Source organism: Triturus cristatus, chromosome 6, assembly GCF_964204655.1.
Source record: "Triturus cristatus chromosome 6, aTriCri1.1, whole genome shotgun sequence".
NCBI classification, from domain to species: domain Eukaryota; kingdom Metazoa; phylum Chordata; class Amphibia; order Caudata; family Salamandridae; genus Triturus; species Triturus cristatus.
Genome location: NC_140589.1, coordinates 176,735,447 through 176,749,157, shown reverse-complemented (window position 1 = coordinate 176,749,157; position 13,711 = coordinate 176,735,447). Strand labels below are relative to the sequence as shown.

At 44.0% G+C, this 13,711-nt stretch overlaps 1 protein-coding gene across 1 annotated transcript in view; it reads right to left on the bottom strand.

The window, feature by feature from the left end:
* The window catches only part of PKHD1 (PKHD1 ciliary IPT domain containing fibrocystin/polyductin), a 1,788,124-nt gene that overhangs the window by 192,982 nt on the left and 1,581,431 nt on the right, over positions 1 to 13,711 (bottom strand). The window contains exon 50 of the mRNA XM_085609531.1: positions 1,951 to 2,079. Coding sequence (XP_085465657.1) covers positions 1,951 to 2,079 — 129 coding nt within the window. The remainder of the gene's footprint in view (positions 1 to 1,950; positions 2,080 to 13,711) is intronic.

Genomic DNA, 13,711 nt, shown 5'->3' with positions numbered 1-13,711 from the left:
TCGGCCTTTGCCACAAGCAGTTGCAGACCCTGGGCTGCACCCTTTCTAACCTGTTCCTAGTTTATTCCTTTGTTCTGGCTATCATTTCCCTTTGCTTATTCCTTTTGTTTCTGTCCCATCTCTTGTATCTGCTGCATCTGCTCAATTGTCTTCTTGTTTTCGTTCCTTGTTTTAGGTGCCCTTTGCCTGTGTTTCTTTTATTGCAGTCTCTAGTTTCCTTGCAGTTCAGTCTCTTGCTTGCTAAAGTTCCTAGTATTCTTGTGCTTGCCCTGCCTTGTTTTTTCTCCACTTTTTCCTTGATGGCTTACGCCTGAATATTGGATATAGCTCTTAGGTTTCTAGTGCTTGCCCAGCCCTATTCGGTCTCTAGCTTTGCACTTCTCTCTTGTTAATCCTATGCTTGCATTCCAATTTCTTCAGTCTATCCGTGCTTGTTTAGCTACAGCAGTTTTGTCTCTGCTATTCCTCTTGGACAGTTAGCATCTAACAAATATACTTTTTTGGCCTCACTTACATATATGTGTATTCCTTTTGTTCAAGGGTTGGCTCCTGGATTCTGTTACATTTTGTCTTAGGTGCCTAAATTGTGACAGTGTGATTTTGCTATTTTCCTAGGCTCTTCACTGTCCCTCCAGCTGGACCCAGAGGAGCTTATCTTGTGTATGTAAGCACAATCCTTGTGTGTGCCTTATGGTTCAGATACAGAATAGCTTCTGCTGCCTCTTTCCTTTGGAGTTTGCAGGGTGTCTATTGGTAACAGTAATCTGCACACAGATGTTCAGTTTCCCTATAGCCGTGAAAAGTTCTGTGTCTTACCTGTGTACAACCCTAATGGTAACCTAGTTTGTTTGTCCATCATTGATTCTGTTTCCTGTCTGTACACATTAAGGTAGTCTTGCCTTCTCTGTCCTGTTCCTGTCCATGCCCTGATACCTTGTGTGTGCCTGTTTGTTCCCGGGGCCTGTTTTTGCCTGCTCCTCTGTATCGGTACACTAAGTCTCACCTTTAAAGCCTGATATTTGATGACCTGAACAGGTGCTCCCCCGCCAACTCCAGAGCAAGGACTACCAAGGAGCTCCACTGCGACATAGTTCAAGCTTCCTTTGGTAATCTAGAAGAATAGATTTATAGTGTCATCATATCTGCATTGCACTGGCCATTTTGGATTAGAATCAGGAGAAGCTTTTGGTATAGATGTTGGGTATTGTTGTCTACTTGGATAGTAGTGAAAATATTGGTGCAGTGATGAAAATAATTGGCCTAGTTGCAATGACAAAGGGTTGAGTGGTAAGTATCTGAGGTTTAGCACTCAGGAAACGAGTTCTAGTCTTTGAAACACAAATCTATTACATAGTGCTTAATTTGAGCCGGTGGTTTCCAGTGGTTGGCACCAGCACTTAATTGCCAGCACCGGCACTTAATTGCTGGAACCTGCACTTATGACAGCTGCCACATGGTGGCCCTGTTTGTGCAGTTTAAAGATGAGCAGAAAAACTGTTTTTTGTTAATTCAATATATAATAAAAACAACTAAAACCTGCCTCCCAAGCCATTCCTAAAGCTTTGGTGGCCTCAAACAGTCTAAATTGTCACACTTGTAGCAAGCAGTGTGATGGTTAGTAGTTGTGTAAGCACAGTGGCAATGTGTAGTGCAAACTGCAGTGGCCTCCTGACGAGGGCCCTGGCACGCATTTGCTTTTACAAATTAAGCACTGCTGTTAGTAGATCCTTGACTCCATTATTTTGGATGCGCCAGAACGTATTAGCATTGAAAGAAATTTTAACTCCTCAACCACTCACAAGCACTAGCATGAATGTGTTAGCTTATGAGCAATGTGATAAGCTGACATTTTATAAATTTGATGGCCCTGCTCATTTACAAGTCATTAGTTTTTATAGATACTGTCTAAATTTATATTCCCTAATAAACTCAAAATATCTGCAGACTTACTTGGTAAAATGATCACATCATCTCCTGCAGATGGGACACTGTAATTACTGCCACCCCATCCAGGCTCCACGCCTTGCCAAGATCCTGGGAGAGACCACAATAAAACAACATTTGGTGACAGAGAGGGTCCTGGGAAAGAGAGAACAATAAGAGAAGAGTTTACTTTTAAGTGTGGCTCACAAAACTAAAGCAGATTTTATTTTGTAAAAACGTGTTTGAAAGTAACTACTCGTGGGCTTCCATAGAAAATAAAAGGCAGACTGCCACATATCCATAATAAAAATGGGCAATAACATTTCCAATTAGTGAAAGATGTCTATGGGCAGCACTGGAAAACTCTTAAAATAACCAGTACCCGGGCAGACGCCATGAAGGCGCAAAGACACTGTTCCAGATCATTTTGCGGTCATTAAAAAAGTTTCCATGGGGATATAATTTTGTATTTCTTCTCACAATACACAAAGGATCCTATTAATGAAAAAGTGGTATATCTGCACTTGCAGATTACATATTTACTGCTGCATGCGGCTCCAGAGTTACTACTTTTTAGAATCCACCAACAACACTTCAAGGGATTCCCATGGAAAGCTGTGCCTGGTGCAAGTGTCCATGCCTTGGGTACTCGCAAACATTTCTGCAGGGGCCAAAAAGTATGGTCTGTGGCATGCCCGAAGGCCACATCAATGCCACCAGGGTGAGAGTCGGGTGCCTTAAGGTGGGTGTAGGGGAGAGCGAAACATACACATGGTGCGGACAACACACAAAGCCTTCACGTGGCTTCTGTCTACTACTCTTACCTCATGCAACTGGAAATAAAGATAAAAAATTCGCTTTTGATGTAAAATGTGAGAGGGAAAGCAATACTCATCTTGTGGGTGGATTGCATCGTGTGAAACCAGAGGATCTAGGATCAATCCCAGCTTCCCCACTGACCAAACTGTGTGATTCTAGGCAATTGTTTTATTTCACTTTGCCTCCTTTTTCTTCACTACCACATATGAGAGCACCTTCAAATGCATGACTTCCGGATGTCTGCTGTACAAAACCTTCTCTTGTGTTTGAGTTATTAAATGATAATGTTGTTCCAATAATAATAACCTAGGCCACACAGAGGGTGCACCTGGCAAAACACTTGCCTCCTGGTTCACTTATGTCATTGATGTCCAGGAGGGGAGGCACTGATATTCATAAGTTTAGGTTTGAAAATGATCACTTCTAATAAATGTCTCTCAATGCTGTGATTTAATCTGCTGTACTAAGGTGTTCCTAAGGATAAGATGGGCAGGACATCTTCTTTGCTTCTTTTACTTGCCTATTTTTAGCTTTTTGAATGTTCGTGCTCTGTCAAGTAAACAGAAGCTCAGTGCTGCTGTTCATGGGGGGCCTCCTAAAATGTCAGGAGGGCCGCATGCTGTCCCCGGGCAATACTTTGAGTACCCCTGGTCCATGGGGTTTCTTTGGGAAATCACACGATTTCTAATTTGGGAATGCATTCCCTCTCTACAGAGTTTGCCATGGTGGAGAACTCCACAAACAGGGAAAACTTTTGTTTTCCTTCCAGGGCAAATAATTTTTTCCATCAGGAGACCCTGTCTCCTACAGCCAACCAAATTTGGGAGTGATAGATTTTGCTTTCCATCCAGTAATGGAAGTTGTGCCAGCTGTGGGCTTGAGTAAATTTCCAACTGTTTACAGGGTGGAAGGGCCAGGATTACAGTTTGGGAATTCTGAAAAGCGTCCATGCTTGTGGGCATCCACAAACGTTCAAGGTATACTATACCTTAAAATGCCCTCTTCCCACCTCTTGAGTGAGATTTACAGCTGTGGATATCTCTGCGCTCATGATGGAGATCTCCGCCCACATAAAAGTTCTGAGGTCTGTCTGGATCCCTTTATTAAGTTCTGGCAAGTGTTAAAAAGGTACATTTGGTCATAAACTTAAGCTTACAACCAAATGTTATGTGAATAAAGCCGAAATGTGTGTACTTTCAGATTTTAGATGTTGCAGAATAACAACAGTATCATCATTGGTCCGATCATAACGCAGTTTCCATGGAATTTACTCCCTGTGCCTCTCTCGTCCCTAGAAAAGATATAAACTGCTGGGTGCAGAAGAGGAGCTTACGGGGGTTGACTGATCAATCCCTGGGTCCCCTTATTGCTAACTTCAAGCCTCTTCCCTCGCAGGATATCGACTTTTCAGCACGGGAGCTTGCGAGTACTATCGCAAAGGCAGTGGACACCCTGGCCCCCTTAAAATCTTCATATAGCGCCAGGAAATGCCCCTCAGCACCCTGGTACTCCGACTCCCTCAGAACTCAGAGGCAGGCATGTAGGAGGCAAGAAAGGCTCCGGAGAACCCAGCCAGACGTGGAAGGTCGGACCAAGCACAGAAATCTCCTTAAGAACTATAAAGCGGCGGAGCTGGCTGAAAAGCAATCTTATTTCTCTAACCTCACTTCCTCTCTTACTTCCTCTGGAGACCTGTTTAAAATTGTAGACACCTTATCCCTTGTCCATCACCCAGACCCCATAGTCCCTTCACAAGAACTCTGTGATCAGATCTCTTCCTTCTTCCACACTAAAATTTTAAACATTTACACAGCCCTCCAGGCGGATAATCTTACTCGGCCTTTCTCTTCTGATTCGGCGAATACTATTCTCCCTATTGAAACCTTCCCCAGTTTCCCCCTTCTCACGGCCAAGGACCTCGAGAGTCTCTTGGATTCCCTTAGGTCAGGCTCTCCTCTTGACCCCTGTCCGCTTAAAGTCTTAAAAAACTGAAGGGCAACTTTAATCCCCCCCCCTGTTGGCAGTTATGAACAGGGCTATATCCAGTGGTGCTTTTCCAGCCTCCTGGAAAACAGCTATTGTAAAGCCCCACTTAAAAAAGGCCACTTTGGATCCTGGGACTTTAAAGAACTTCCGTCCCATCTCCCTTCTTCTTGCCCCGGCAAAGATGTTGGAGGCTCATCTGAATTTCCACCTCAGCGCCTTTCTTGATAAAACCTGCCTGCTTGATCCATCTCAGCATGGTTTCAGAAAGGCGCATAGTACTGAGTCAGCCCTTACAGTGGTGGTCAATAACATCCGCGCTAAGGTCGACGGGGGGCAGACCACGCTTCTGATCTTGCTCGACCTTACAGCCGCGTTTGACACCCTGTCCCCCACCATCTTGGCCTCCCGTCTCAGTGAGATGGGGGTGGAGAGTTTGGCTCTTAGTCTCCTTACCTCCTTCCTCAACAACAGGGAGCAAAGGGTTAAATTGGGTGACTTCCTCTCCACCGCCAAGCCTTTGCAGTGTGGGGTCCCTCAGGGCTCCTCTTTGAGCCCTACTCTTTTCAACGTTTATGTGGCGCCACTCGCTAGGCTTGTCAGGTCTTTTGGACTGGAAGTACTCTCGTATGCCGATGACACCCAAATCATGGTCTCCCTGTCACAATCTGTTGGGTCTACGGCCCTAAACTTTAGGAATTGTATGGGGTCGTGGGAGGTTGGATGGCGTCAAACTTCCGAAAGCTGAATGGGGAGAAGACTGAGATCCTTGTGTTCGGGGGAAACAAGGAGGTTTGGTCAGCTGATTGGTGGCAATCGACTCTGGGAGTATGCCCCCAGCCATCCCCCGTTGCCCGTAATCTGGGAGTCCTATTTGACACCTCACTTGCCTTTGATAAGCAAGTGAATAGGACCGTTTCCACCTGCTGTGGGGTTTTAAGGATGTTGAGAAAGCTCACACATTACCTTACCCCTGACGCTCGGAAACAAGTCTCGGTTGCCCTCCTATCTTCGCGTTTGGACTACTGTAACGCCCTCTATCTTGGGATGAGCAACAAACTGGTCCATCGGCTGCAAGTGGTCCAGAACACGGCAGCAAGGTTTGTTGTTAATGCCCCTAGACGCTCCTCAGGAACCGTGATCAGGAAACATCTTGACTGGCTCCCGGTGCATGCCAGGATAAAATTTAAAACCCTGATTATTATCCACCGGGCTCTTCATGACGCAGGGGCTGAGGGCAATAGGTCTCTGGTGTCGTACTACACCCCAGGTAGGGCCCTGCGTTCCACCAGTCAGAAGTTGCTAATCGTCCCTCGCGTTGCGAAAGCAAGGTGGGGAGGCAGGGCCTTCTTTGCCCTTGCCCCCAGACTCTGGAACGAGCTTCCCCCTGATCTCAGGAATCAGGAATCTCTTACTCTGTTCCGTAGAGGCCTCAAAACTTTGCTCTTCTCTGAAGCTTACCCCTAATGCTCCTTCCTTTCCGTATCTTGGATTTGGCTGATTGCTTTCCATCAGTTGCGCCTTGACGCCTTCGGGCAAAGTAGCGCATTATAAATTTCCTATCAATCAATCAATCATTGCTTCCAAAAAAACAGATTATGATCTGTTGTACCCATATATCTACCATTTTCACAGTCACACAGAAAAGGGCAAAGTCAAAATAAAGAGTCCTGGATTCTAATAAAAATAGCTGTCAACAATAAATAACATGTCCAACTATATTCAATTTTTCAATTTTTAATACATCCTTATGAACTTGACATTTTATTTTAGTGTTTCTACTTTTAATTTTAATCTAAAGAAACTGTTCTGAAGCCCTGTATTGAGCATTGAGACCTGTTACATTGTTTGGATGCCGTTCACCTGGTGCTCTAAGCACCTCTCAAACATATTATCCAAGATGCACTGAAGAAAGGAAAACATCTTCAACACAAATGCAAAAACTTAGTGGGAGAGTGGAAGCAGGATTGACTAGCCCAACCTTCTTTCATTATGAAAGATGCTATTACATCATCAGTGGAACAAAACAATTCAACTATGGTCATGAAATCTGTCATGCACCTAGCTTTGTTAGAAGCCAAAGTGGTAATGGTTGACTCCACAGCCGACTCCCAATCAAAAATCACCAAAGATCTTATAATGTGACATCAATATGGTTCCATGGAAGAACGTACCAAAGAATCATTGGCATATTAACAACAGATTTGGATTGGTAGGCATAGCATGTCTTTTCATTTCCTTGACCGTTCTAGAATGGTCTATGGTACTCAGTCTCTTGCTATTGGTGTACTACTATCTCAGAGGTTCTACCATGTGATTTTGTAACTAGAATGAACTTTTCACAGTACTGCTGACTAAATGGAACACCCTTTAATCACTGCAGATTCCCAAGAAGTCAACAAACTAGCTGACCAATCTACTCTCCACCCCATCTCACCCAGTAGTGCTGAGATACCTCTTTGAGGTTGCTGTCCACGCAATTTTATTGAATCATTCATTCACTCATTCATTCATTCATTCAATCCAGCTTTTAATGGACCCTATGCTGGAGATCCCTAAATGGTTTCTGGTACCAGGACGGTGTTCCTATCTATGTAAAGTCGGATCTATATACCAATTGGAAAGGATGTACAACTTCCAGCTTGTGATTTAGCATTTTGGTACCCACCTAAACCCTTCCATCAAGCCAGCCCCAGCCCATCACTGTCATATAACCTTGATATGAATCAAAACTGTAAAATGAGCAAAGTGTTTATAGTGAACAAAGGTAAACAATCTAACTTATAAAATGACCCTTGGCTAATCTGTATTATGTTTACATATTTTAACATTTTCAAACAATCATAGGTATGTAAACTAGATACACAATGCTGCCATTGCGTGAGTTCACTGCACTACAGGTAAATCATACAAGCTGCAGAGGTTCTCCACATTCATGAATGTGAGACAGATCAACTGATACACAATCAATTTCCAGAAAAAGGTGCAAAATCGAGAAAAGCATTGAGGAAATACACAAAGGCCCTGATTGAGAATTGCACTGTTCTGGCGTGATACAAACTTTGCACACAAAAGTAGTATTGCTGTGCGGTAACTTCCCACCAGTACTGTGCAATCTTAGTCTCCATGGAATGGGGTATAACTACATAGGGCCAATTTTACTAGGCAGGATTCCATACAGTATTTCTGTTTCATGGGCATTAATGCTCACATTTATCATCTCTGAGCAGGCAGTAAATGTGTGCTGGGAGACAGGTGTGGGGTAGGGGTGTGGGCAAAGGAGAATGCAATGGCAGGAGTTTGAATGGGGAAAAAGTGCCCCAGTGGGACACAAAGGTGGATCACAAGCTCTTACCTTGCAATAGAAAAAGGTTGGGAGGGGGTTTTTGCAGCCAAAGCATCAATACATTTTATTGGCTGGTAATATCAGGCCTGGTGTTCTCACCAACCATACTAGTTAGTAACAGGCATAACGCATCTCTCCAACCCAGACACAGAGTAATAACAGCATACACATCAATATCTACACAATGTCATCAGTGATGTAATTTGAGATGTCATCAGTGATGTCACTGACCATGTCATGAGTGATATAATATGTGAGGTCGTAAGTAGTGCATTGCGTGGGCTTAAATTATAATTAGCTCAGGTAACTATAACTGCTGAATTTCACTGGCTTTGTATGAGTAAAATCTGAATCTAACAATAACATCCCTTTAACCTTTGTTTTTTTCAGTGCATTTCCAAGGTTTTTAAAATTTTATTTCCTAAATATAACGTTTCTGTAACCTTTGTTTTTTTTGTGAATTTCTACGGTTTTTAAATGTTATTTTCTAACTATCACGTCCCTGTAACCTTTGTTTTTTTTGTGAATTTCTTTGGGTTTTTAATGTTAGTTCCTAACTATAACATCCCCGTAACCTTTGTTTTTTTAGTTCATTTCTAAGGTTTTTTAAATTTTATTTCCCAACTGTTACTTGTAACCTTTAAGAGGGGGTGTGTGAGTGGCTGTAGAGGTTGGCGAGTAGGTGTGTGAGAGGCTGTGTGGGTCTGTGAATAGATGTGGGAGTGGCAGAATTTGTATGTGAGTGGGTGTCTATGAGTGTCTGTGTGGGTGTGTGAGTGGTTCTCTGGGTGTCTGAGTGGATGTATCAGTGACTGTGTGGGTGTGTGAGTGGCTGTATGTGTCTGTGAGAGACTATACGGGTGTGTGAGAGGCTGTGTGGGTCTGTGAGTTTATGTGAGAGTGTCTATATGGGTGTGTCAGTAGCTGTGTGAGTGACTGGGCAAAACAAAAGCTCACCTGACCCATTATCCAGCAAGAGTCCACAGTTTTGCCCAAAATGTCTACCCAACTGGAGTACTTTCCACTAGTTAATTAGTAAGTACTACCTTGATGGGTAATAACTAGTGCATATTCTACACTACAGATGCATAATGGACCATGAGGAAATGTCTCCACTGACTTTGTTTCAGCAAAGTGATTGTTCCTCAAACGTCTTGATCCACAAATTTGTGATAACATGTATCCTCATGTAGAGAACAGGACAAGACTACAAAGAGAAACTCCACCAAACACGAGTACTTCCTTCTAACTGTATGAAGTAAGTATTTGTTTGTTTGGTGGAGATGGCTTCAAAATTCCTCTGCATCAAGAAGGCATCACAAAAATCGTCAGGAAATGCACTCAGAGGCCTTTTGGTAAGCTGTCTGTCAACGTGGGAAATATTGGGAAGACCTTTGTATACTATTAAGGAAAACAGTGTGGGGCAAAAAGGCCAACCCTTGCAGATGATTTTCCAGATTCAAGGTAATTAAAAGGGCGAACCATGGACTCTGTTCTCAAGACAAGAAAGAAACCACTCGTCACAATCTCTAAAGGTCAGATTGCGCTCCAATAGACCAAAGATGAATTCACCATCATTAAGGATTTCAGATCGTTTTTCATCATGAAATTTGAGAGGAAACACACTTGCTTTGCTTCCGCCAAGCCCAAGAAGTAAGGATCATTTATGCTTTACTGAAGTGGAGCTTCATCTGGGGCATTGACTATGTTAATATTTGTAATTGCTTCCCATTGAGGATAGTTTCTGTGAAATGTGTACCAGGGCCAGAAAGGAACTTCATTTTTTCCAAGAAGAGTCCAACATTTTGCCAAAATCGTCTATCCAACTTGAGTACATTCAACTGGTTAATTAGTAACTGCAACCTAATGGGGGAAAGGGGCCGTGCGGCCCACCTAAGCAGGCCACTTTCAGCCGCAGGGACACCATCCCCTGGGGCCTGCCCAAAACCTAATGGGGGAGGGCCGATTTTGGCCCCGGGGACCCCATCCCCTAGGGCCTCTTCAACCTTTGTGCCCTGGAGCCCACCCAGGGCACCCAGAATGCAAGGTTGGGGACCCTCAATACCTCTGTAGTCCCTGCCGGCTCCCACCTCCAGCTGGAGCTGGCAGTGCTCTCACATAAAGGGAGCAGTGAAAAATGCTACTCCCTGCATGTGGTTGCAATTCTTTCATCTGTTTTCCTGCCCAAAACAGATGTAATGTCCACTCCCAGCAGGCTCTAGGAAGGGGCCACACTGCCTCTCCTTTCATTTTACAGGGCCTGCCCCAGAGAGGTGGTCATCCCTGGGGCCAAAAATGGCATGGGAGGGGGACCACACTGCCTCTCTCCCCCTTTTCATTTAATTTGGGCCCTGGGGAGGTAGAGGTCCCTAGGGCACATAAGAGTAATGGAGGGGGGGTCTGCCCGGCCCCCCTTCTGTTTTTTAATAAATCCCCGGGGAGGTGGTGGTCCGTGAGGCTTGCAAATGCCTCAGGAGATGGGCCGTGTGGCCCTCCTCAGTAAATTAACTGAGCGGCCTGCCCCAGGGACGTGGCAGTATGTGGGGCCAAGATTGGCACTGGGGAGTGGGGCCTCGTGCACCCTCCTCCTGTTATTTAAAATATATATAAACCCCCAGGACCTGGCCCACCCAATGGCCTATGTTTAAATATGCACAGGAGACCACGCTTGTTTCTTTTGTTTTATTCTTGCCACAAATTTGCAATTCTGTAGTGATTTTTGTCCTTAATGTGTTTTAAAAAAAATGCTTTTTGTGCCAGGCAGGATCCTTGGGGGACCCCAGCACCAGGCCCAGGGGGGTCAGATTATTTCTACCCTGTCCCTTTCTGTTTTTTATTTTACATTTTTGTTTGGGACTCGGCTGAGTCCAAGTCCTAAGAAGGCCACCAACACTCCCTAATTGAAGTGTTTGCAGCCAATCAGATCTCTGCACGAAATAGGGAGGATGTGCGGAGGGTTCACACCTCTAGATATGCAAATTTGTTTTTTATTTAATATCTCCAAAACTACTGAACCGATTTATGCCAAATAACAACAAGCATTAGAAATGCAATCAAAATTGTTGTGATTTAGAGTTGTTGGCGCTATAAATGGCAATGTCTTTTACCCTTGTGTTATGGAGTGGATGTACGTGGTTTTAATAGAACTATGTGGGTTGGATTGGAATTGTTAGTTGTATAATTGTGTGGCGTGAATTTGTGTGGTGTGGATTTGTGTAGTGTAAATATTAGGGGTGGGCGGAATGTGCGAAATCCACTTTCGCAAATTATCGCGAAAATATTTAAAATTATCGCAAACAAGCGGAAATATCGCGAAGATGCGGAAGTTTTTTTCCCGCATGTTCGCAAGATTTTCTGCATGGTTGCGGCTCGCCAACTTACCCATGTGGTTGCTCGCGGGCGCGGCCATCTTGTTTTCAGTTGTCTCGCGGTACATGATCGCGAGAAGAAAGACGTGATCGCGCGACGCATGACGTCACTGCGGGCTTGAACTGTCGCGAGACAGCGCAAATGGCTAAAAACAATACATCTCATGGAGAACGCGACCGGATCAAGAAACCTTGTCGGCGAACGCAGGGATTCAGGTAAGGCGATCGCGCGCGCGCGAGAATGTATTATTTTACAGCGCGAGCAAGAAACAAATTATCGCCAAGCTGCGGAATGCGGAAATTTTGACATTTTCGTGCTCTCCGCGGAACGTGAAAATGTCAAATTATCGCAATTTCCGCGAACGGAACGAAATTTTCGCCCAGGCCTAGTAAATATGTGGCATGGTGTGCAGTGGAATCATGTGTATAGTAATTATGTGATGTAGAGGGCAGTGATATAAAATAAAGTTGTGCATAGTGGCATAGAGTGGCACTACGCATATTGAAGGGGAGTAGAGTGACACAGATTGTAATAGAATGGCTTAGAGTGGTGTACTATAGAATGTAGTGGCATGGAGTAGATTGTTTTAGAGCAGAGTGAAGTGGTATAGAGTGGAGTGGATTGGCAGAGGGTGCAGTGCCATAGAGTGCGGTTTTGCATAGTAGAGTAGCATGGAGTGACACAGAGTGGAGTGGTACAAAGTACAGTGGAGTGGCTGTCCTGAAGTTGTATAGAGTGCAGTGGCAAAGAGTGCAGTTGTGTATTGTTGAGTGGGGTAGAGTGCATTAGCATTGAGCAGAATGGGGCATAATAGAGTAGAGACACATAGAGTGGAGGGGTGCATGTTGGAGTGCAGAGGTTTAGAACAGACTGGCATAGTGTGCAGTGTAATATTGTGCAGGGATGCACAGTAGACTAGAGTAGCGCGGAGTGTATTGACGTAGAGTGTAGTGGTAAAGAGTGTAGTGGTGTAGTGTGTAGTGGTGTAGAGTGTATTGCATTGGGTGCACTGGTATAGAGTGAATTGACATAGCGTGCAGTAGAACGGGGGTTGAGTGGAGTAGAGTGGGGTAGAGTGGAGTGGTGCAGAGTAGAGTGAAGTGTTATAGTATGTAGTGTGCAGAGTTCAGTGGTGTTGAGTAGAGTGGCTTAAAGTGCAGTGACATAGAGTACAGTGGCGTAGAGTGTTGCTGTGTAGAGAATAAAAGTTGTATTATTTTGCATTCCTCATGCAGGGCTCATGATGGTGTCAATTCTTGCCGAGCAACCCACCCTAAATAAAGTCCTGCAACTTACATTGATGTCTAAACATGCCGCGGAGGCCTACAAACATTCCGACACACGCCCAGGGTTCCCGACCAGCTGTAGACACTCACGTGAGACAGACCTAGATAAATGCTGTCTGCCTAGCACTCGGAGACCACAGAACAAAACTATGATGAGTGTGTCTCTGACTCTTAGTTTCAGGGTCGCAGAGTAATGTGATCAGAATTAATTTCCTCTATCTTCTAGCTCTTGTTGGACTCTCATTAAGGGCTGTTTGAAAGTATGATAAATATGTGGCAGTGGAATTAGCACAATTTTATGCATTCAACTAATTTAGAGGAATATCGTAACATCCTTTCATACAAATACGTCCAATTATCTCAAACGCTTGCCTGGAACAACTGTGATGAAGTCACCCTTCCGTTAATGGTGGTCTCATTCTATGCTGCTCCTTTCACTACTGCAATAATGCTAGTTTTACAATTTGTTTGAGGTAATTTAAAATTGTCATTATCTAAAGAAGAATTTCCACCCACACCCTTTTCTCCAGATGTATTAGTTTCACGTCAAATGATAAATGTCTTCGCTTTTTTCCTTCAATTTCTTCATAATGGCAGAAACGGTTTCGCAACGCTGGATCTGCTAACTTGATATTTTAACCTGAGTTCTTGAGTAATTGAGTTAATAAATACAACTTTCCCTAAAGTAGTCAAAGATGCTCAGTTATTATTCTACCTCTATTTCTGAAATATGTTGCTTCCTAGTGTCGTAAATATAGGGTTCATATTTTGTAATTATGCTTATCAGTATGTTCCCTGCATCATCAGACACTCATATGAACGGTATGCTTGATTGCTGTATAAATTAAAAATGTCACTCAACTATTACGTCACCTGCTGCAAAATGGCAGTGCGGCACTTGGGATGCGGAATGGTCTCCTCTTGTACGCAGATTAAGTAATCGCCCCCAGGCTGAAATAACTTGGTTGCACTGTTTTCAGGGTCA